The sequence below is a fragment of the Magallana gigas genome, chromosome 3, assembly GCF_963853765.1.
Source record: "Magallana gigas chromosome 3, xbMagGiga1.1, whole genome shotgun sequence".
Taxonomy (NCBI): Eukaryota; Metazoa; Mollusca; class Bivalvia; order Ostreida; family Ostreidae; genus Magallana; species Magallana gigas.
Window position 1 is genome coordinate 16,269,234 of NC_088855.1, and position 23,079 is coordinate 16,292,312.

At 32.1% G+C, this 23,079-nt stretch overlaps 1 protein-coding gene across 6 annotated transcripts; it reads left to right on the forward strand.

Annotated features, from left to right (window-relative positions):
• The first annotated feature begins 2 nt into the window (after window positions 1-2).
• On the forward strand, window positions 3-22,957 carry LOC105331956 (protein broad-minded). 6 transcript variants are annotated; one of them, XM_011434354.4, is made up of 36 exons: window positions 3-148; window positions 2,117-2,284; window positions 2,448-2,606; window positions 2,953-3,142; window positions 3,506-3,580; window positions 3,885-4,010; window positions 4,227-4,302; window positions 4,437-4,540; window positions 4,718-4,779; window positions 5,038-5,182; window positions 5,291-5,347; window positions 5,473-5,578; window positions 5,889-6,023; window positions 6,398-6,484; window positions 6,906-7,045; window positions 7,946-7,978; window positions 9,631-9,758; window positions 10,067-10,268; window positions 10,704-10,804; window positions 11,138-11,276; window positions 11,607-11,694; window positions 12,246-12,364; window positions 12,611-12,730; window positions 13,171-13,259; window positions 13,579-13,686; window positions 14,436-14,547; window positions 14,819-14,918; window positions 15,361-15,405; window positions 17,233-17,355; window positions 18,064-18,141; window positions 19,309-19,378; window positions 19,585-19,700; window positions 20,258-20,412; window positions 20,823-20,963; window positions 21,357-21,545; window positions 22,205-22,957. In XM_011434354.4, exons 2-36 carry the CDS (start codon window positions 2,133-2,135, stop codon window positions 22,316-22,318), a joined length of 3,984 nt encoding a protein of 1,327 aa, XP_011432656.1. In that variant the 5' UTR covers window positions 3-148; window positions 2,117-2,132; the 3' UTR covers window positions 22,319-22,957. The 6 variants fall into 6 exon arrangements, with proteins under 6 accessions (XP_011432656.1, XP_065934748.1, XP_065934749.1 ...); XM_066078676.1 differs by lacking the exon at window positions 7,946-7,978 and adding an exon at window positions 8,663-8,698; XM_066078677.1 differs by lacking the exons at window positions 7,946-7,978; window positions 15,361-15,405 and adding exons at window positions 8,663-8,698; window positions 16,340-16,369.
• Window positions 22,958-23,079: the final 122 nt, after the last annotated feature.

Sequence of the window (23,079 nt, forward strand, 5' to 3'; positions counted from 1 at the left end):
CTCTTGTTTGACAAAATTACCACTTTGACTAATCGAAAAGCTTAAAAGAAAAGGTACTTTGAAAAGATAACCAATATGGCGGAGGAGTGTAAACATTCCAAGAGAAACGTAAAATTTATTGTATTTTGAATCCTTGGAACTCAGTGAAGTATGTTATTTTGTTCCTTTGATTTTTAATGTTTTAAATGAAGTCATTCAATTTTCATACTCTAATCGTAGAAGATTCAGATCGGAGTAAAGCACCTAGTCCTCTACAGACACTTGTTCCATACACTACTTTACGCAAAAAAAATAAAAAATTATTCATATTGACAGAGACATAAATAACAGAGATTGGCAACTCCGCCATTAGCGTGTTTTGATGTTGAAAAATGTTACGGGGCCAACCTTACTGATCTTAAACCAAAAGTACATTGTTTTTATGAAAATGTGCATAGGTTTTATACATTTTTGACGAAAAATGGAAAATAAGATTAATACATAGAACATATATTGGTCTGCTATAAAACATCAGTGGAATCTCGGACGACAAGTGGCCAACTGCCACCTAAAACTCCTCTTTTAATATTGTTTTATATAAGACATAAACTCGTGAAAATACATGTATGATATTTTGAATGAAAGAGTTCAGCTGTTAATATTTTGATATAATTGTTTTAATTATTAGAAAGATATACTGATTTAATCTGATTTATACTGATTTTACTACAGCAGGGGTATGCAATTACCATCGCCCGACGCCCGGGGCTACCGATTTTAGAGGTCGGGCTAGCAAAAACATTAACTGTGGTAGCCCGTCGGGCTAGTAAATCATAACCAGAGTTGGCAAAATATGCCGGTAAATTTGCAGTGTCCTAGTAGGAAAAGTGTATCGTCATTGTTATCACAGAGGCATAATATCTGCTCCTTTTATGTCATGATAGCCTTAAAATTTCTTAAGCATTTTTTTCTCGTGCTACATTCTTCTGAGAAAAAACGCTCTGCTGTAAGTTTCACACTTTGAAGTTTTACCGACAGTGTTGACCTGACCAGTGGCTAGACGAGAGAGTCACGCCTCACTGCACATGGCTTCCGTAGTTACCTGTGCAGCTGTTTCAAGTGACATCACTGTAAAATGATTCCTTTTTCTTTAATATGTATTCATTGGCTTTTTTTAATATGATTTTTTTTACAGAGAGAGAGAGAGAGAGAGAGAGAGAGAGAGAGAGAGAGAGAGAGAGAGAGAGATACATTACAGAGATATTATAAATTTCTGCACCAACTATTCTCATGAACACATTTTTAAGTGACCTGCTTGGTGAATTAAAAAAAAAATTCATATTTTGCATATTATTATTTGTGCATTTTCCATTATTTTTAATTAAAATTTACCATTACGTAATTAATTGCATAGTTGTCGTTTGTACATGGAAATTAAACAGGATAAAATGCATGCACACATAGATAGTTGCAGTGATTTTATAGAGTCTGTTCACATTCACAATGTTATGTTTGGGTTTTATTATATAAACAGTACCCAAACCAATTTTGTAACTAAAATGTGAGAGATCAATGAAGTTGAATATTTTTGATCTAGTCTACCACAGAAAACATGCAAGTAATAAATATTTTGTATATTAATAAATATATACTAGCATCATACAGGAGAAAACATTTAGTACATAAAATTTAGGTTTTTTTATAAAATGAAATGTGGACATGTCTGAATTAGTCTGGCTAGTAACTTTGAATCTTGGGCTAGTAATTTTGGTACTCCCACTAGCCCCTGGGCTAGTGGCCAAATTTTGTAATTGCACACCCCTGTACAGGGACCACAAGATTTCGCGAGATTTCAATCAGTTGCCAATCTTTGATATTTATGTCTCTGATATTGGTATAACTGGTAAATGAGAGTACTGTATAAGAACAATTGCCCCTGGTGTCTAGCAATTCATTTAAAGCTTCTTAGCTAAATGGAATTATGATTTCAATCGTACATGCATGTATATGATCATTGATAATATATACACATATAATGACAATAATGTACTTTATAAGGTCTCAAATTTAAAACTAAGACAAGATTTGAATATTGATGTGAGTAATTTTATCGAGTATATACAATTTTTGTTTTTAGTATAATATAAAACAAAATGACTTGGAGGGGATTAGAAGGTGAAGATCTTAAAAATAACATCCGACAACTAATTATTGATTTTGAGCCTCATATCAGAGAAGCAGGGAATTTTGAATTAGCAGAGGAGACCTTAATTCATCTAGAAGAAAGCGAACAACATTTCCACAGGTAAGAAATTAATACAATACTGTATATAACAGTGCTATTTATCTCTCAGAATCTAGACAATGATGCCTAAAAAATACCATAATATTTAGTAATTTACCATGCATGTATCTTTTTGTATTACAAATTTTATCAACACTGTATTTGTATGTGTATATTTTTGTAGATTTGAGTTTGTTAAACAACTGAAAAGAAAGATTGATGAAGCTTTAAGTCCATTGATTGAGGATGAAATTGAGAAATTTGCAATGGCTGGCCAGGTTGACACCTCAGGTCAAGAAACCCTCGTCAGCAAGATTACCCAATCTGTGATTCATTCAAAACCGTATGTAGTTAGAGTAGTCTTTAAAAATATACTTTTTTGGACAAAAAGTTAAAACTGCTTGTTGGTTAATCTATTTAATTTTTATGTAAAATTTCAAAAAAGTATATATCGATCAACACAATAACTGTGAATAACAGTGCTAATTTTGAATGAATGGTCAATATAGAATGATCTATATTCCTGAAAATATGGTATTTTTGATAGCAAATGACTATATATAACAAACAGAATGATACACATGTAGATGTAAATACTAAGAAAGTGACAATTTTTTTTATAACTTAGTGCATGTGAAAGATCTTTGATAGATAATCATATCTTTCTTTATTGTAACTTGTTATTATAGTTACTGTGACATGTCGAAGAAGATGAAAAGATACTTATCTGAAGCTGTTGAAGACTTAATTAAAAACTTCGATGCTGAATTTGGATCAGGAAAACACAAGGAAACATCAGATCCCCTCCACTATCCTCGACACAGTCACCATTTGGACAGTGATGAGGAAGAATCATCATGTGACAGTTCATTTAATCAGGTCTTTTGATGTTTTTTTAAGTGTCTAAATCTGTTAAGTTTACATGGAACAGATAGCTAAAAATGAACTTGCATTTCTATGATAAGGTACAATATTTAGTACTGTAAACCAAGTGTTATGTGTAATTTTCATGGTGATTGCCATTGGTGGTTAGGGAACTGTGAAAATATATAACAAAATTGAAGCCGTAGTCATTTTGTTAAGCAAAAAGTCGGTTTTCTTCACATTTTGTTTAAATAAAAGGTAAACAATTGTTTGGTGAATGCTGGCAAAATTTCACACATATTTGGTGTACCAAAGTATTTCTTGATTTCCAAATGTTTCTGATGTACATGTACTAAGCTCTTACTTTTTCATATCAAGGGTATGCTTCTGATGCCAAACAGTGAGGAGCTGCAAACAGTAGCAGATAAACTTCACAAAAACAGAGACATTCAGGTACATTTTTAATGCATTTATTGTTGTTTTATGTTGTTCTATGCTCTTTTTGTAGCAAAGAAGAATTTACTCCTTCTATCATTGATTTATAGATAAGATGTTCATTATCTTTCATATTTATACAATTTTCTTAAATTTTGTTTTGTTTTTACCATAGAATTTTTAAGAATTAAATTCACTGGATTTAAAGAGTTGTTCTTTGGAAAATCAGTAATGTACATGTATTTGTTCAGTTGTTAGATTTACAAGTACAGTTTTGCATAATAAACATGTCAATAATTTCTCCAATTATTGAAATTTACAGTCTAGAACAGAAGCCATGCAGATCTTGAATCAGAATATGCCAGCAGATTTCATTAATAGTGATTACTGGCCACAGATTCGTAAAAATCTACTGGATGTCATGACTGAGCCCGAGGATTCACTCACAGTATGGCATAGTTTATTAGTGAAAATAAAATGCCCCCTCCAAGTTTTGACTTTCTAACTGTTTTAAACTATCTCTCACCGAAAAAAAACAGGGCAACTACAATTTACATTAGAAAAGTATCTGTGTCAAAATTCTTTGAAAAATGATTAATTTAAAATGTTTCAATGTAATTGTTACAGTGGTTTTTTTTTTAAATATCCTTTATTTTTTTAACAGCACTTATCTCTAAAGTTCATAACTAGAGCTTTCATGACCACATCACCACAAACCAGAGAAATATACACACTTCTGGGTGAGATTTCTTTTTTGAAAGATTTGCTTAAGTTTTTATGGTAAATTTAAAAAAATAAAATAAAGTCTCTCCTAGCTATGAAAAACTTGCTTTTTGAAAAATGAAATTTAGTAATATGTTTTATTTTTTTGCAGCTGAATATTTGATTGGTCAGTTCCAATCACGGCGAGGGACAATACCAAAGATTAAGAATGGCCTTGACATTACAAATCCAGCAATCACCAAACTAGTAAAGGCTGTGAGTTCTATAGGTTTTTTGAAAAAAAACTTTGCCTTAAATTGAACATTAAATGTATTAAATAGAGATGGAACATATTTATAGTTATATTTACATGATTCATTATTAAATTATTGAATGAATCTTGTATTGTTTATTTTATGCAAATTTTGAGCATGATTGGTCATTTATTTTCAGTTTCGTTTATTGAATGAGTTCCAACAAGAAACAACAAATTACTGGATCCGTTATCCAGACAGGTTTGTTGTAAATTTCATGGAAAACATCCCTAATAGTTGTTTTAATACTGCTAACATCCCTTAAATTAAAATTGAAATTTAGAAAAAAACTATCATATACATGACATAATATACTCAATTTTCAAGTACATGGAAAAATTTTAAGCGACCAGTATAGGTAGTACTTGCAACTCTCGGTTTATACTTTTGTTAATGTAACAACTTGTGCTTTATGGTAGACATTGTTTTGTAATTAACTTGCTTTCTGCTGGCCCACAGGTACCTTGAGGAGATCCTGGAGAGCACATTGAACCTGTTTTCCATTCATCAGATGGGGGGACCAGTAGGAACCTCCGCACAGTTATCTCCCATACACTTCATTGCCCTCATTGATCCCAAGGCACAGTGGTTCATTAAGTGGATGGTCAGTTTAGATATCAAATCTGTGGCAAATCCATTCGAATGTTATATTCAACATAGTAATAGTTGCATCGATGCTTTTTTATAAAACATTTATCTATTTCTTCTCCAGCATGGAAATTACAGTCGTCACAGGTTATTGAAGTTGTTAGAAAAGTACAGACCAATTGTGAGTACGAACTTGGAACTATAACAATCATTTATTCACTCTACCTTTAATGTTTACGACTTTATGTACCAGGTATTTGTGTTTATATAAATGTATAATGTCTATATTTTGATTTTGATTTCCAGGTTGTTAATGCTGTTCGCCACTGCCTGGATTTTTCTGCAAACCGCAAGCTTCCATTTGATCTGATGAGTGACTTCTCAGATTCCTTCACCAAGATAACAGTAGGAGGTATGAATCTAGCTTAGTTTGAATCTGATTTATTGAACCAAAATACCGGTATTCAATTTAGGTATTATGCTTCTCAATGACAATTTATTTAATATCGTTTATATACTTCTATTAAATACTATGATTTTTTGTTATTATTCAGTTTGCTTGAATACATGCATGTACCTAAGTAAGATTGTACAAAAAGTTAAAAAAAATTAAGAATTTAATTCTTTATTAATGTATGTATGCATCAATATGCTAGAATCTATTTGTGTAATCAATGTAATTAAATGTTTAAGTTTTTAACTGAGATATTTTTATCATTTAGGTGGCAGAAGGAGTTATTATGCAGGAGCAGAGCTGGAGTATGCCTATTTCATTCACTCTGTGTATCTCATTGGCCGTCTGCTGTGCTTTACAAATGGCCGAAAATTCTTCCCCATAAAACTGAAAGATTCAGAGGGTTAGTGCAAATGTATAAATTACATTGGAGTGTGTTAACAGATTTGTTGCATTGGTTGGTCCCAAAAGTGACTGACATTCATTTGCTAATGCGTGATTTTTATGCAAATACACATTTCTATATAATACATGACAACATACATCAAAAAACAATTGAGAAAATCCAAATTTAGATAAGCAGCAGCAAAATATTATCATACATTTGTTATTAACTAACTCTTTCTTTAACTACAGTACTAACCTTAGGTATCCATTTCTACCCTATATAAAAAAAAGAATGCCGTTAAGTGTAACTTTTATGAATCATTTTTATCAACAAAATGTATTTGCAGCAATACATCTTTCTGTTGAATAGCAATGTTTTTGAATTCACAGAGCCAGTGACCATTAAGAAGCTCCTAGTTTCTCTGGTCCTAGTGGTGGTGGATCCAAGTTCATTTACCATGCCCAGGGCCCATAGTAGTAAGTTCATATCAAAAGCAGTAGATGTATACACATACACAGAAAGTAAACAAATATTGTCATGCTAATTTGATATTTTCTGTATAATTTGAAATGCATAAATATCATTGCATTTTTCAATAATCATTTTCATATTAACAGTCTGAGAATATGAAAAACCCTCGCAAAAATTTCTCACACAAGAATAAAAAGTTGATATACAGTATACATTTAATTCCTGTTTGCAATAGTAATTCATGTATATGACAGTGAAAATCAAGAGCTTATTTTTGACCCATGTATTGGCATCTTGCTAGGCAAGGCTTTACAATCCACTTTTTTCTTTTCAACAAAGTGAAAGAGAAGCAGATTGTAAACTCTTGGTCAACAAAGATAATGCACAGTACAGGGTACTAATCTGTGCCGTATTTTTTATGCTCAGTGTCCTACGAGCCTGCCTCCCTGGTGACGGAGATCTTGAAGATCCTGTGTAGCCATGAGCAGACGGCGGAGATCTGTCTGTACAAGGACGAGATCACCACCGCCCTCCTCTCACCTGTCTCACAGTTCCTGGACTCGCAGGTACGCAACTAATTGATGTAAAATGTCCAACTCCTGTGAAAAAAATAATTTTTTCTTCTTTTTCTGTATCTTTAAAAATTAGTTTGCAATTTTTCAAATCAATTAATTTCTTGTAAAAAAAAAAAAAAAAGAAAAAGCACTTGTAGAAACCATCTTCATTTGATAAGATATGATATTGAATTTTCTTTATGATCTGAGATTTCACATGTTTAGTTTTATCCCCCCCCCTTTTTTTTAAAACTAAATTACAGGTAGTTTGTTTTTTTTATTAAATTAGGTACACTCTTGTCTAATCAGAGTTTTGTTGTTTTTTTGGTTTTTTTGGGTTTTTTTAAGAATATTTGGTCAATGGATATTCATTACCGGTAGTCTCATAGTACTTTAACTACTTTTGTATTGCATTCATATCTCATCAATCTTCATGGGTATCATATTTTCTCAGTTCACAAAGTTATTTGATTTTACTTTTAAAAGTGGAGTTATAGAATTTGATATTTTATTATTCAATAAGCTGTCTTTAATATTTTCTCTATGAAAGATAATTAAATGCTAAAACCCTTCAACTGTTAATTACAGCGGTATCAAATTGTATTCGATAATTGCATTCTAGTATTGTAAATGTAAAGCAGAAATATTTCATTCATCACACTTATCAATGAACATGATATAAAGCAACAAAACATAATTCCAGCAAAACAACTTTGTAACACAGCCAAATCAACAAATTTTAACATATGACATGAAAGTTGTATTTTTAAGCAATTGCTCTTCTCATGATGCCCGGAGATAACTAATTCATTTCATTATATTTCAAATATCAATGAGAGTTTTAGATATGATGGATTGCTTTTCTTATGCACAAAAATCATGATATTTCCTCATTTATCATTCTTCATTTAGTGTAACAAAACGGAGAGTGAAGGGGAGGAAGTAGTAAGTCTGCATGTTTCCATGGTTACTCATTATACTGTGCATGTATTCATATGAGGAGTATTCACTGCTGATTGGTGAATGGTTGCCATAGAAACCAGTTACTGTGTTAATTTCTTAGTTCTTAGTTGCCTTGGTGATAAACACATTGACATATTTTTTCATGTATTGTTTATATTTCATAATCAGATTTCAAAAGTCTTTAGAACAAATATTAAATGTACTGTGGTTTCATTATTTTATTTGTTGAAGGATTTCCTCAGTTTTGTTGAACATTTTTTTTTCATGGATTTCACTGTTGAGATGATCCACAAGATCATGTTTATTAAAGTAAGAAAATGTGACATAAACTCTGTCTGTTGATATGTATATCCTCTCAAGTGATATTTTTACTGAATCTGCTGAAAAGTGTTGCCAACAAATATTAATGAAACCTCAGTATTATAGAAGGCTTTTTAAAAAATTGTTGACAAATAAATGTTGACAGTTTGGAAAAAATGTTTTTGTGCACACTAAAGAGTTCACATTGTATGGTCCTTTTGTGCAGTTAGAGTGATCTGCCTATTGACATGAAAAATATTGTCTTAAAGGCAATACATGTACTCATTAAAGTTAATTTCATGTGGATACCACAGATAACAAAGAAACACTTCCAGGCTTTCAAAATTTTACTATTTCCAAATGTAGCTGGGTCGTCCTGAAAGTGATTATTCTTTCTTTGAGGTGAGACAGACCAAAGTGTTGATGACCCTAATTCCAGTAATGTTTTTCTCCTCTAGAAATCAAAATGTTTACCTATATAAACCCACCAATATCAGAGAGTTTTGTACTCCAGACCTTAGAAAATGGTTTCATTATAACAAAACTGACACATTTTCCTTTTAAGAGTTTGATTCTATACATATAATTGCCTTTTATTAGAATGGAATAATCCTTTTCATTTGTCTGTGTGACCAACAGACCATTATTCTAATTTTTGAAATCTGTAGAATTATTTTGTACCCATTTCCCTCATAGAAAGATTGCAATCATATTAAATTATGGAATACTCCTTAAATTGGATTAATAATCCCCTGCCACCTATTCCTATTTCATGGAGTAACCATAGGGCCATTTCCTCCATAGAAATACCATTTAAATATTTTTGATTTTATTAATACTTTATTACTACTTATTTATTGTGCAAGCTAGTACATGTACATATGATTATAGTGTAAACCATTTAACATAGACAAAATTTTTTACATGTATAAATTTTGCAGTAATCTTATAATCAATGTTCTTTATCTTTTGCCTTAAATGTGAATTGCATGATAATTCCTCATAACTGCATTATAATTTCAACTAAATTAATGTGAATTTCATTTATAGACCTTGTTCATTTCATTTGCTGGCAATATGTATGAAATGTACAGGAAAATGTTGAATTTTCATAACTCAATATTATGTACATATGATCCAAAGTAACAACAATGTAATGAAATTCAAAACTGAATTTATGCCTGCATACCTCTTTTTTCTGTCTTTCATTATTCTGAACACATAGCAAATTCTGTTCAATAGCTTGCTGAATGAAGGGGTCAAAAACATGCTAAGAATAATGATACTGATAAATCTAATGTTGTAAATGATTGAATGTTTTATTTAATGAACAGGAACATAACACACCAGGGGAGAGCACTCTGCTACACATTGCAGACATCGTGTCTATGATTGCCTCCAGTACCAAGGGGAGACGACACCTGATGTACGGGGAGGGGAAGAACATGTTCACTCGCACAAAGTAAGAATTCCTGATTTGCTTATAACTAAAGGCGGTCACTGCATAATTAGTCAAGCGTGAAGCATTGTCAGAAAGTGGATGTGTCATATGATTATGATGTCAAATATACCAGATATATGCTGTATGATTGGAGATAGATCTTTTGAATTCTGTATATTTAATACATGTATATCAATTTTGATGAAATTATTACATACATCAGTTGTTGGTCATTTTATCACATGTTAAATATCTATGTACACATACCTGTACCTGGTCACCAGATACCAGAGGAATTGTTAATGTCATAAATTAAAATATTGATCCAGGTCTTCAGCAGCACATATCATTGCCAAATTCACAAAGAAAGCTCTGCTGGGTGAGATCCCGAGGGACAGTAGCTCTGCGCCCTCAAAGAACGTGATTGGGGCGTACCTGTATATCTGTAGACAGCTGTACAATACCTGTGAGGGACTACTAGTGCTGTACCAGTACGATCTCCATAACGTCATTGTCAGGGTGTGGAAAGAGGTTGGTCAAAGTACTAATAACTACTGTCAAATGTTGAATGAGGTTGACTAATGACTGCTGTTATCTAAGGCCGTGTTTTCATTTAATATTTCATTGATAAGTATTTAAGATTACACATGCTAGAATCAAATAATTTAATTTAAAATCATTAAAACTTTATACATGTATTTGTTTCTAGTAAGCAACTGAATTGTAATACTTGGTTTTATGTGATTTCCATATACTCTGTAGCAACTGTTAAAATGAAACATTGTATGATGTAAAAAAATTTACCTTATAATGATTTTTCTTATAAGCATGAAACTGTGTCAATGATTTATATATATAAAATTGTTGATTTCCCCAATTAATTTGACAGCTGTAAATACTACGCATGCTGAAGTGCAATGACAGTCTAATGCATTTTAAGGGAAGTAACTCTTACTGTGATTTCAGGCGGTCAATGAGCCGGCTGTGTCCGTGACCCCCACTCCATCAGAACACAGCTCCAGTGACTCCGACTCCATTGTCACCACCAGGCACAGTGCACTGGATATGTAAGTATATCATCCCATGTTCTATTGTTCAATTACAGGCATTCACAAAGCCTTACGTAAAGCTAATTAATGAAATATACTGAAAACTCGTTAGATTTTTGTGAGAAGGGATTTTTTTTTAGTTTTATGAAATTGATGAATTTTTTAAAGAGTTTTTATTAAGAGTTTTAATTTTAGTTAGAGAGATTGTAATTCTAAATAATTTACAAATAGTTTACTGCGTAAACTAAGTATGATATTCATAGCTCTTAAAGGTCGGGTTAATATTTTGAATTTCACAATTTACAATCTGATGTATCTGTTCAATTATCAGCTGTTTTTTGTCCTCTATAGCACTGCCTGGGAAGACATCCTGAGAGATAACCTGTTGAACTTTGCCAGCTCTGCCAAAGGTCTCCTACTATTGCAGCAGACTGGAGCCATGAATGAGTGTATGTCTTACATGTATGCCAGATATGAGAAGAAATTACAGGTACTTATAAATTTTAACAAATGCAATTTTGATTATTTATTTTCTTGTATTCATTATTTCAAATCCATTTTAATTCATTTTTTATAAAGTACTGTATATATCTTTGTGAAAATGTGGATGCAGATATTTGATTCTTATTGAGTTAGTGAAACTTTTAGGAAGCTTTAAAGAGCATCATTAATTTTCATTGTCAAAACATGCAGATGGTTCTACAAAATAATGAAAATACATTGCAGTGTTAAATATATTTTTAACATGTGATAAATCAAATGTTAACATTCTAATATGTAAAATGAACTACATGATGACGTTTGTATAAATTCAACTCAGGTCAGCAAGTGCGAGAAGTTTGGCTATGGTTACATGGTGACTCAAGTGGCAGCAACAGCCCCGGGAATGATTGCTTTGCAGAAAACCGGTAATTTAATACATGTATTATGTAGATTCCTTATTAAATGCGAGGAATCAATGTTCGAGTAAAATTGTAAAATGTTGCTTTTATTTCTGGGACAGATGTAAACTAAATGAAAATATGAAAAAAATTTGGTGTTCACAATTTTATTTTCTCACAATTTGATGCAAAACAGTTGAATCGCGGAATTAAGTTCTCATGGAAAATAAGGAAACTATAGTAATTCTTTGTGAAGTTAGATGGATGGAGACATCACTTAGTAGACTGTCACATCAATGCAGCAGGATTTTACAGAACTCCACACTACCATGTTATTTTGTGTGTGGAATATTGTCAGGATGTGCCTTGGAAAATTAGCATTTTACATTTTATCAAGAAAGATATAACAGTAGAAGAAAATTACAGTAGAGGAGTTTATATTTTAATGATAGATGTATTTAATTTTCTATTCTGCTAAAGGTTAACATTTATAAATCACCAAAATTACCAAAATACAAGTAAATTAAATTGCATGAACACAGCAGGGGATCGTTTCTACATATATTTTCCTTACACAGGTTACATTAAATCCCTGATAGCAGAATTGTGGTCAGTGCTGGAGTGTGGAGCTTCAGACACCCCCCTCTTCACCCCCAAAAGTTGGTCAGTGGATGCAATAGATAGATCATCTCACAAGGTAAACATCAAAATAATACTACATTCACTAGATATTTCTACACAATTTAAATATCTTATGAGTGTTAATGATGCTTTGTCATTTGTGTGCTTGAACAAATAACATGTCATTTTAAATGCCTCCACCTCTTGATCAGTAATTGCTAGAAAGTTGTTTTCAATATCTTTTCTGGTATTTTTGAAACAACATTAGACACTTTCTTCCACCTGAATTGAAATGTTTTGTGGAACTTTTTTTTTCTTTCAGCACTTGATCAGACTGCTGAATGTGTTGTCAGCCTTTCCTGCTGTATATGAGGTTCTGGCCAACAAACCTCTCCCATCTAGAGCAGAGTATGGATTCAGAGAAATTCCTAAAACTATAGTGGTAAGTCAGAAGTCTTAAAACCTCCATCATATGATACTGGGGTTTATTCATATTTGTTGGCATCTAATTTTGATGATTTTGTAAAACATGCCGTTTAGAAGATAAATTGTGGGCAATGGCTCCACCTTCTTATTTTTTTTTATTTTGATATTTGATTTTGTGGCTCCTGAGGAGGACCTCCCAACTAGATCAACAAGATTTCATTGATTTGTGATTTAAAATGGTTTAAAATGAGGATTAAATTTGTTGCTAATGAAAATTACATCACATAAACACACAAAATAAAAAATTGCAGATGATTTTGTCTTATTGATTTATGTTATAACGGTAACTGAAATGAAAATTAATCCCCAGTAAATATTTGTACTTTTACAATGTTTTTTTTTTATGTGGGACAATTGTATGGATCATGTCTTACATGTGTATTTTACATTTTTCAGGACTTTATGGATAGGTTAATCATAATGGACTCAGATGCCAAAGCCCATTCCCTGTTTAATTTTGAAGAGAGTCACACTTTTGGATTGAGGTACCTATAAGTCAGATACAAATGCATAATTCAAACCATTGTTTTCTTGTGTGATTTAAGTTCTATTTTGATTGGATGAAATACATGTAATTGTGACTTAATTTCAATGTAGTACATGTATTGATAACAATATTTCCTGAGAGCAACTGAACAACTCAATTTTGTTTTTGCAAAAAAGTTAACAAAATTAGAAAAAAATCCAGGCTCTTTACAAACATTTCACAAAGCTTTTTAGGGATTTTTGATTTTTTTCTATATGGAAAAGTTAGTCACTAGTTTTCCCTGCTAAATTGCATGTGTATATTTGATGTGGTTTCAGAGTGCTGAATGTGATGATCTGCTGTCTGGACACCTTCCTGTTGTTGCAGTCTCAATACAACTTCCAGGACATCCTGTTGTCAGCCCAGGGCCACAACCACAACCTAAAGTAGGTCACTACACATCTGTCAACATGAACACAACCTAATGTAGGTCACTGCACATCTGTCAACATGAACACAACCTAAAGTAGGTCACTGCACATCTGTCAAAATGAAACTAACATAAAGTAGATCACTACACATCTGTCAACACAACCTAAAGTAGGTCTCTACACATCTTTCAACATGAAAACAGCCTAAAGTAGGTCACTACACATCTGTCAACATGAAAACAGCCTAAAGTAGGTCACTAAACATCTGTCAACAGCCTAAAGTAGGTCACTACACATCTGTCAACATGAAAACAGCCTAAAGTAGGTCACTAAACATCTGTTAACATGAAAACAGCCTGAAGTAGGTCACTACACATCTGTCAACATGAAAACAGCCTAAAGTAGATCTCTACAAATCTGTCAAAATTAAACTAACCTAAAGTAGGTCACTACACATCTGTCAACTTGAATACAACCTAAAGTTGATCTTTACACATCTGTCAGCACGTCCACAACCTCAAGTAGGTCACTTGCACATAAACTTCAACTTAAAGTAGGTCACTTGCACATCTGTCAGCTCAGACACAACCTTAAGTACATGTACGTCACTCGTACATAAAAACTACAACCTCAAGTAGGTACTGCACATCTGTCAGCAAGACCACAACCTTATGTAAGTCACTTGCACATCAAAACTACAGCTTAAAGTCGCTCACTACACCTAAAATCCACAACCTTAAGTAAGCTGTCCTTATGTTGTACAGAGAAGAGATAATTCTGGACATGCTGTCCTTGGAGAGGAACCACATCCTGGTGAGGTCCTACCTAATCGGAGGTCCCTCTGAGAGGACCCTGCCACCCAGGTCCATTGATGAGGTCAGCTGTTTAAACTTATACCTTTACATTATTATGTTTTACTTTACTTGTTTCCAGTCAATTGACTATGGCTTATGCTACAAAGAAATTCATGCATAACACAAATCCATCATATTTACTGATGGATTATGTAATATGGTTTGAAATACACGTACTATTCTTAGCATAACCATTGAAATGGCAGTTGAGTTTGATCATTTTCAGGCAAACCTTGTATCATTTAAAAGAATAAAAAAAATCATTCCTATAATAGGAACATTCTTTGTTGTAGAAAAAAAAGACAGGAGCCTTTTCATTCCCTCTCTTCTCCTCTTACCCGGTCCCCAGAGAGTACATTCCAAGCATTGGGGGGAGGTCTACGGTTAAACAAGGTGGGATGTTTTATTATAATGCACTGCCACTGTAAAAATTTATTAAATAATGCCCGGAATGCTATACTTTTATATACGTGTTTCCCATATTGTAAACAAATTTGTTGTATATATATATTGGAAAAGGTGTATATTACCTTAGACAACCAAGTGGGTGCCTATGATATAAATATTGCATATATATTCTAACATGTCAATATATAAATATAGGTGTATATCCATTAGTTGCTTTGCTTGATGTTCAGTTTTAAAGCTATTTTATTAAGAATTCAATTATGCATAGTAGCTCTTTAGAGATTTTGTTAATTTTATTGTCAAATTATTTAATAGTTTCCTTGAGTATCGTGAACACCATTGACATAATGATTGTGAATGCTATTGATTTAGTGCACTCGCACTAACATACCTAGACATGTACCTTGATGTTTGATAATATACGCAGAGTCAGACATGAAGAAAAAAGTTCTGGGTTTTTTTGCAAGTTCAGGTCAGCCAATAGATTTCTCTCATTTCTGTGTGGACTAATGCCCTCTGGTGGTGAACCCTGAGTTCAGGGGCCAATCGCTGTTCTTACTGATTCCAAGAATTAACCAATCACAAAGTAGTTAACTGTATGTAGGTGTACCGTCCTGTTAGTTTCAGGTGAAGGGTGAATTTGTATGAAATAAATCTCCATATCTTTGTACGTTCTGGGCATATATTATATGTGTAACCTCGTAGAACTAATCAACAAACCTGTAATACTATCTCCATTCAATCAAGGTACTAATTAAATACTAGTGACATAGAATTACTCAGAACCTATAATATATGTATATGTGATTGAAATTATCATAATTCTAACCCAAACATTGAATTATTTTCTCAGTATAAACACCAATTTTCTTCCACTGCCCACACTTAATGTTTCATATTTATCACCTTCATCCCTCATCATCTTCAACATCATACTCATCACAGCATTATTTTTAACATTATGATCATCAACATTATCACATTCAACAATATTTTTATGAACACCACCATTTCAACTTCAATATCATCACTAGCAACATTTTTATCATCATTAGTTATCATCAGGAAATGAGTAAAACATTATGCAGCATCATTTTTTATCAACATCAAAAGCATCATCAATATTATTAAGCAAGATGATGATAATCATCACCATCATCAAATCACATTTATTTAATCTTTTTTCATCACACAAGTTTACTTAGAACATTATGCAGCATCATTTTTTATCAACATCATCAAAAGCATCATCAATATTATTTAGTAAGATGATGATAATCATCATCCTCATTAACATCATCAAAACACATTAATCCATCTTCATCACACAAGTTCATCTGTGTAAGTATTTGTTGCAGTGCACATTTGTTTCCAACCACTGTTCAGTTGCCTGTTGTACATTGTAGCTTTTGTTTTGACGTCTGAACAAGAGGAAGGTTTGTAGTCTGCCAGGCACTAGTTTGCATGTGAACATGCACTGAATTTATCCATATGTACATGTACAATTATATCATTTACAAAACTGATCATGCAAGCATCTATTATTTAGCAATCATATGTTAAGATGTTTGTTATTTAAGAAGAAAAACTTAAGACATTTTAGATGATAGGAAAATAATATTTTAAATGATCATGATACAACTCTTTCAAATCTGTAATTTTTCTTAAGTTAATATCTTATAGTACCATATAAGAATAACTTTTCTATGAGTGGCATTTATAAAGCATTTGCTTTTTTATGAATGAACATGTACTTTCTATTTGATAAAGCTTAAAAGTTTAGTCATATTACCGCTGTTATATCTTTTCTTGATAAATTCATTCATCATATATTTTTGACTGCTTCTTTCTTCACCATGACATGGGAGATTTGATTTGCAGTGATTGAAAAACTGTGTTTTGAGGACATACTTGTTGAAAGAGATTTAACTTTTTTTTTCAATTCATTCTCAAGCACACATGAGCTGTATATAATATCACTACAAGCTATTCATGGTTGTGAAAAATGACCATGCAATGAAAGTTTCCTAACAGCGTAGGCATTAACTTCGATTCATTGTTAATTTTGAACAGGTTTAATTCATGCTATATATAATTTTCAATTTCAGTAGAGGTAAAACTGCAAAACTTATTTTTAAAATTTAAAAAAATTTACTTGATGTATTTTATTCTGAGAATTTTTTTTTATGAAATTAGGATTAATTGAAAACATCAAAAGGAACCTGAAAAGTCATACCATAATCTTAGCTTATATGTATATCTTTTAAATAAATCTTAAGGAATTTGTGAATTTTTTCAGACAATGACCTTGGAAAGTTCCTCTCTGCAAAGAAACCAGAAAAAGGCCAGGCTTGGTTGGATAAATGTAAAACTCTTTTTTCCAAAATGTTGATCTCTAAACCTGATTTACTGAAGGCAAATAGTGAGTATTAACCTACAGGTATATGCATTTAATACAATAAATTGATTCTACTGGCATTTACATGACTGTATGTAAAGAGTATACTTTAAAAAGTAGTTTAAATTGTATTAAATTTGATAGCTGTTTTGAAAATATAATGTATATCCCATAAATTTCTTAATGATCTTTTTTCCACTATTACAACGCAAAATATTTAAAATGCAGCAATTATATTCAGTACTGATAGCTACTTTTTAACTTTTTAGATTGCAAAAAATGACTGATGCAAAGCAAACAAAGCTTCACATTTTTCTAATTTTCACAAATTTTGTGACAAGTGGAAATAACCAGATATACTGCGTTTGCAGGACCAAATTCTTTTTAAATTTGGTTACTTATAAGTAAATATATGGAGTAGGTATTGGAGTTGATAATTACGTGTAGCAAAAATTCTATTCAGCTACATGTAGATACCTGGGATCTGTTTTTAAACAATCTATTATTGATTTATCAAAACTGATTATAGAGAACAAGACATAATACAAATTTCCAACATTGCTTTGACAATTTTTATATATGTTGATGGCATTAGGGTCAAGTTTCTAGGTCAGGAGTCATGGTTCACACAGATCACTTCGGAAAAGAATGAATTCTTTAAGTAAGGACATCATCTTTATGATATCTTGTTGGTTTCTTTCAAAAATTATTCTCCTCTTTTTCTCCTTTCAGTAATGCAGCAGTTGTTGGAGGTAGGGATTCCCATCATGTCTAAACTCCAAGATGTATTCCCCTTGCTGGAGTATACAGGTAATTACATAATAACTGACATGTACTGTATCGTCTTCATTTTAAAACTCTGTGCATCATATATGGTCTTATCTGTTTATCTGCTGACGTTTATACTCTAAGCCAACTTTTATTCATGTGCAAGAAAATTTTGTAAGGATCACAAGGACCTCATTTTTGTCAATTTTTTTTTTTTTACCACGAACCAGTCTATTATTGCCTTTATAGCTATTAATAGTTTGCTTAGGATTTTTAACTTAGACTTGATACAGTGGATCCATGATTAAACATGAGAAATTAATATCTACAAAGAAGCGCGAGAAGCACATCTCGTTGATTTAAAATTCATGCTATTATTTTAATATTTTTATTATTATAAGATAAGAACTATAAGAAATTGAATAAATCATCCGTGTCCGCGATTTAATATTCTTGTGGTTTGATACGAAAGGGAAAGATCCCTGAATTAAGTACTTGCAGAAAATAAGGAATTTACAGTATCACAAAAATTTGTCGCTGTGAACCATATAAGACATCTCTAGACAATGACAAAATAAAGTCATCACAAGTAAAAGTTGGTTTACAGTTCTTTAATTTCCTATGTATTCAACTGTTGATCTTTGTTATAGCCTGTAACATGTTCGCTAAATAATATGACTGTCATAACACATCCTTTGTAATGTACTGATGACCCTTTGTTTATATAGAACCGTGGTTTTATGGGCGGTGTTCTCGTCCCAGCAGTGGCAACAGTGGTAGGCCTGTTCACTCAGATGCCACATTTTTATGCCACATACAAAATGAGTCACCACTATTTTGATCTGCCCTGCACTGTTGTTCTCAACTAACTTGCCAATTTTCAAAAGAAATTTTTCTTTTTACAGTATGATTGTTACATGTATTTTCACAATGATTTTTTATGCATAAGTCCATGCAGCACTTTTTTTTTCAAATTGATAAAGTTTAAACACTATGATACCTAATTATATTAAGTTTGTAAATTTCTAAAAATATTTATTTGACTGTATGCAGTAGGGAAAATTAACTGTTGCTAAAGCATAAAAATGAAAAGTAACTCTTGCTGGCCATTGCATGAATTTTTCAGATATGTTTCTTTGCTGGAATCTTAAACATTATATTAATTTGGTTATAAGTAACCTCAGTATATCTTTTATTTATCTATGAAAGGTTCAGACAGTTCATTGCGGGCTTTAAAACTATCCCCACTTCAGAAAAATGGAATAAAAATGGCTATTAGGTAAGATGTCTTTTTGTGTCATTCTACCTTAAATTCTTCACATGCTCCTGCAATAACTGAAGAAATCTTGTTTTGTTTTAGTTTTTATGTAAAGCCAACTAATGATACCATATATTATGATTATGATATGAGTTATTTTATGGTTGTGTCGCATACTCTCTGCAGACATGATGTGATTTTATTGGTGAGTTTCGTTTGATTGACAGGTATGGTCTACATCTGAAAGTGATCCACAATGATGTGACAGATCGCCTTGCCCAGCTGCTGAAGCAGTGCTCTTATTATCTACAACAACAGCAAAAACCAATGGAAGTTTCCATAGGTAAAGTATACATTTGCAAATATCATGTAAACCTTCTCCTTGATTATTTTAATGTAGATTTAAGGATCCAGGGTCACAAGTGTTTTATTACCTTGGTTTTACGAATACCTGTTTGTACCATCGTTTTTTCCCATGTTCTTCATATCTAATAAAGGCAACATGTATTTCATTTTTTATTTAAATGGCATATTTACTCCATCTCATTTGCCCATGTTCTTAAAAATTTTGTATGGACTACATTTATTTTATCATTTTAGAATTTTTGAAATTGCTGCCACTAACTTTTGCACTCCATTTACCATCACTGAATGTTCATATTACTTCTTTAAACTAAAGAAACTATAATTTGTAACTTCTACAAGTACATGTACAGTAAAACACGCTTATAACGAAGTCCCAGGGACAGCCAATTTAACTTCGTTATAAGCGTAATTCGTTATATCCGTCAAGTTTACAACATGAAATAGAGACTTGGGGAATGAAATTCACTTCGCTGTAAGCGTCAATTCATTATAAGCGTGTTCGCTATAACCGTGTTTTACTGTATTTCATTTTAGAATATCTCCACTCATTTTATGGAGGATTTGACTGGTTTGCTGCCACCATCTTTCTGATGTTTGGAGGTAACCTGGAGAAATCCTGGAATTTCCTCCACAAGTTTTCCACCCTAGGTTGTTCTGGTTACCTCTGGATCCCAAGACTTCACTGCTCTGTAAGTCTATAATGTATAAGAGCTACAGCTATCTGAAGGCAAAACAAAATTAATCTTTAGTTTCTCAGGATAAAATTTCGAAATATGTGTGGCAGGTTTTTTAGGCCATAAAAAGTTCTCAGGCCAATATTTTCAAAAACAGAATGTGGTCGGGCGGTTACATTTTAATTTTATTTCTTTTGACTTGATTTGGTAATGCCAAAGAAAGTAAACATGAACCTTTTTTGGCCTTACAATTTTATTATATGCTTTGAATAGAAAATTAATTAAAAACCGGAGAAAAAAATTAGTTAAAGTATAAAAAATAAGATGAATTTATTAGATAAATTTAATTGGATGATAAAATTATCTAAATGTACCAAGATTTGCTGGAAAATGTATGATTAATGTTATAACCTTTGACCTCTCAGGTTCACTTGCCCTCTGACCTGATGTGCAGTGGGATTTCCCCCATATTCTCCAGCACAGGTCACAACATTGAACTCATCCTCCAGATAGAACTCCCCCTGGTGGCCTCTGCATTCAAAATGTCTGGATTCACTCCAGCTCAGGTGAGCCTATAGTTACAGTTGAATGTTCTTCAATGAATATTATCTGAAGTAGTTAAAATTCAATTTTAGCAGCTGTTATAGAAATTGCATTGTATATCCATAGAAATTGTAACATAAACCTTTCAAGAAAATGAACCCCCCCACCCAAATATAAAATGTTTACATATTATAGATCCTTATGTTTTGTCAGTTTAAAATGAAACATTTATTCCAGAGTAACTTCCGCATAGAATTTCCCCCTGAAATGTATATCTACTCTAATAAACTATATCAGCTCTAACTCAGCTCAAATAAAATATATCTACACATGTATACACATATACAGTCATAAATCAAAATGCTGGGTCTCTTGAAACTGATAGATTATAAGATTACGCATTTCGTTGCTTTCAGATTTGCTTCCATTGGCTGAAGCAATGTTTCTGGAACTACCTGGACTGGAATGAGATCTGTCAGTATGTCTGTCTGTGTGTAGTGATGGGCATTGACTACCAGGTGTATCTGTGCTGTGCCATTCTGAAACATCAGCAGAAAAACATTATGGAGCACATGCAAACTCAAGACCTCATTATTCATCTCAAGGTGAGGTTTTACTGCAACAGGCACCAAGAGTGTGCAATGCCTATGCTACCCATTATTGAAAAGTTTTCAAATAAATGATTTTTGTTTCATTTACTTTGCCTTATGGGCATGTTTTTGTCTAAGAATGTAGCAATGCCATCCCCTCTTCAAAGAATGTATTATTGTTTAAAAAAATTAATAAGTATAATCAAACAAATTTAAAATTCAGTAATTATTATTTCAATATTTAAGAATAAAGAATAATTGATTCAGCTTTGAGCCCAATATTGAAATTCTTTATTGGATAATACTGTCACTGGCATTGTTAACAAGCAAGGCTACACTTAAGAGAGAATTTATTTACATGTACTTTGCGACATAGTTTTCTAATTGACACTTATAAATAAATATTCTTAGATAGATATTAGGCAAATACTGGTAATTTTCAGTTTTCATATACCAGATAAATTGACATGTCCATTTAATCACCTCATGAAATTCAAAAAATGATTCCTTAAATAATCTTTAATCTAATACATGTGCTGTATCAATACAGTCCTCTCATTTGAATGCAAGTGATGTCTTACATCTATTCAATAACTCATATATTTTGTATTTATTTAGATATCAGTAATCTATTAATTTCAATATTTATTAATTAAATTATTTGTTGATAACAGGAAGCCGCCATCACAGGATTTCGAATATCAAATTACATGACGTACATGTTGGAGCTTGAGAAGAAATACAGAGATACCATTTTCAGAGACATGTTGAATATTACACGACCTTGACCCTAAAACAAAGAAACAAGGTCAAGGAGGACTGCAGTTGGATGAAAACCCTTTATTGGTAGCCATGACCTGATATTTTCTTTATGAAGAGTGTGCCATTTGTGATCCTGCACAAGGTTTGGGACAGTGAAACCCAACACTGGAATATTGAAATGAATACAGTACATGTATTTGTTGTGAATGTTGACGTCCATTAGACCTCGGTACTTGGAGCATCCAGAATGTCTGTATATTATCAATATTATAATTATTAATTTATCTTAGACCACTGTTTAATGTACAGACATTCAAATAATGAAGAAAAAAACATCCAAACCAGCATAGCTCCCTAAAAAAAATTCAAGCTGAAATTGCACGTAGTCCATAACTTGTAAATCGCATACATCCAAACTTCACCTTTATATCGATTTATTTGGTGTCATTTAATAAATCGGTGGGATTTAAAAATAATTGAATATTAAATAATACAGGGGCGGAGACAGAAATGTTCTGCTCCTTTTTTGTGTTTACATGCTTTTGAAATCATTACATACATTTTGATCTGTGTATTTTTACTTTAGATGCCGTCCATTGTTTATTTTTTACTTTTTATTCATTTTTGAAAGATTTAATTTATTTTTAATAAAGCTTTTAAAGGTCTTTGTGTTGAAAGTCTTTCAGCAGAAAAAAAGAAAATGTCGTATTCATATATTCCTCAAATGAATATTGCAGATGTAGATATAAACATCATACATAATGATAATGATAAATACATTATAAAG

Excerpts from the sequence above, each read along its gene's own strand:
- LOC105331956 (XM_066078676.1), top strand. The coding sequence starts at position 2,133 with ATGACTTGGAGGGGATTAGAAGGTGAAGATCTTAAAAATAACATCCGA. Across the intron at positions 4,011-4,226 it reads AGCCCGAGGATTCACTCACA|CACTTATCTCTAAAGTTCAT; the intron begins GTATGGCATAGT and ends TTTTTTTAACAG. Across the intron at positions 20,964-21,356 it reads CTGGATTCACTCCAGCTCAG|ATTTGCTTCCATTGGCTGAA; the intron begins GTGAGCCTATAG and ends CGTTGCTTTCAG.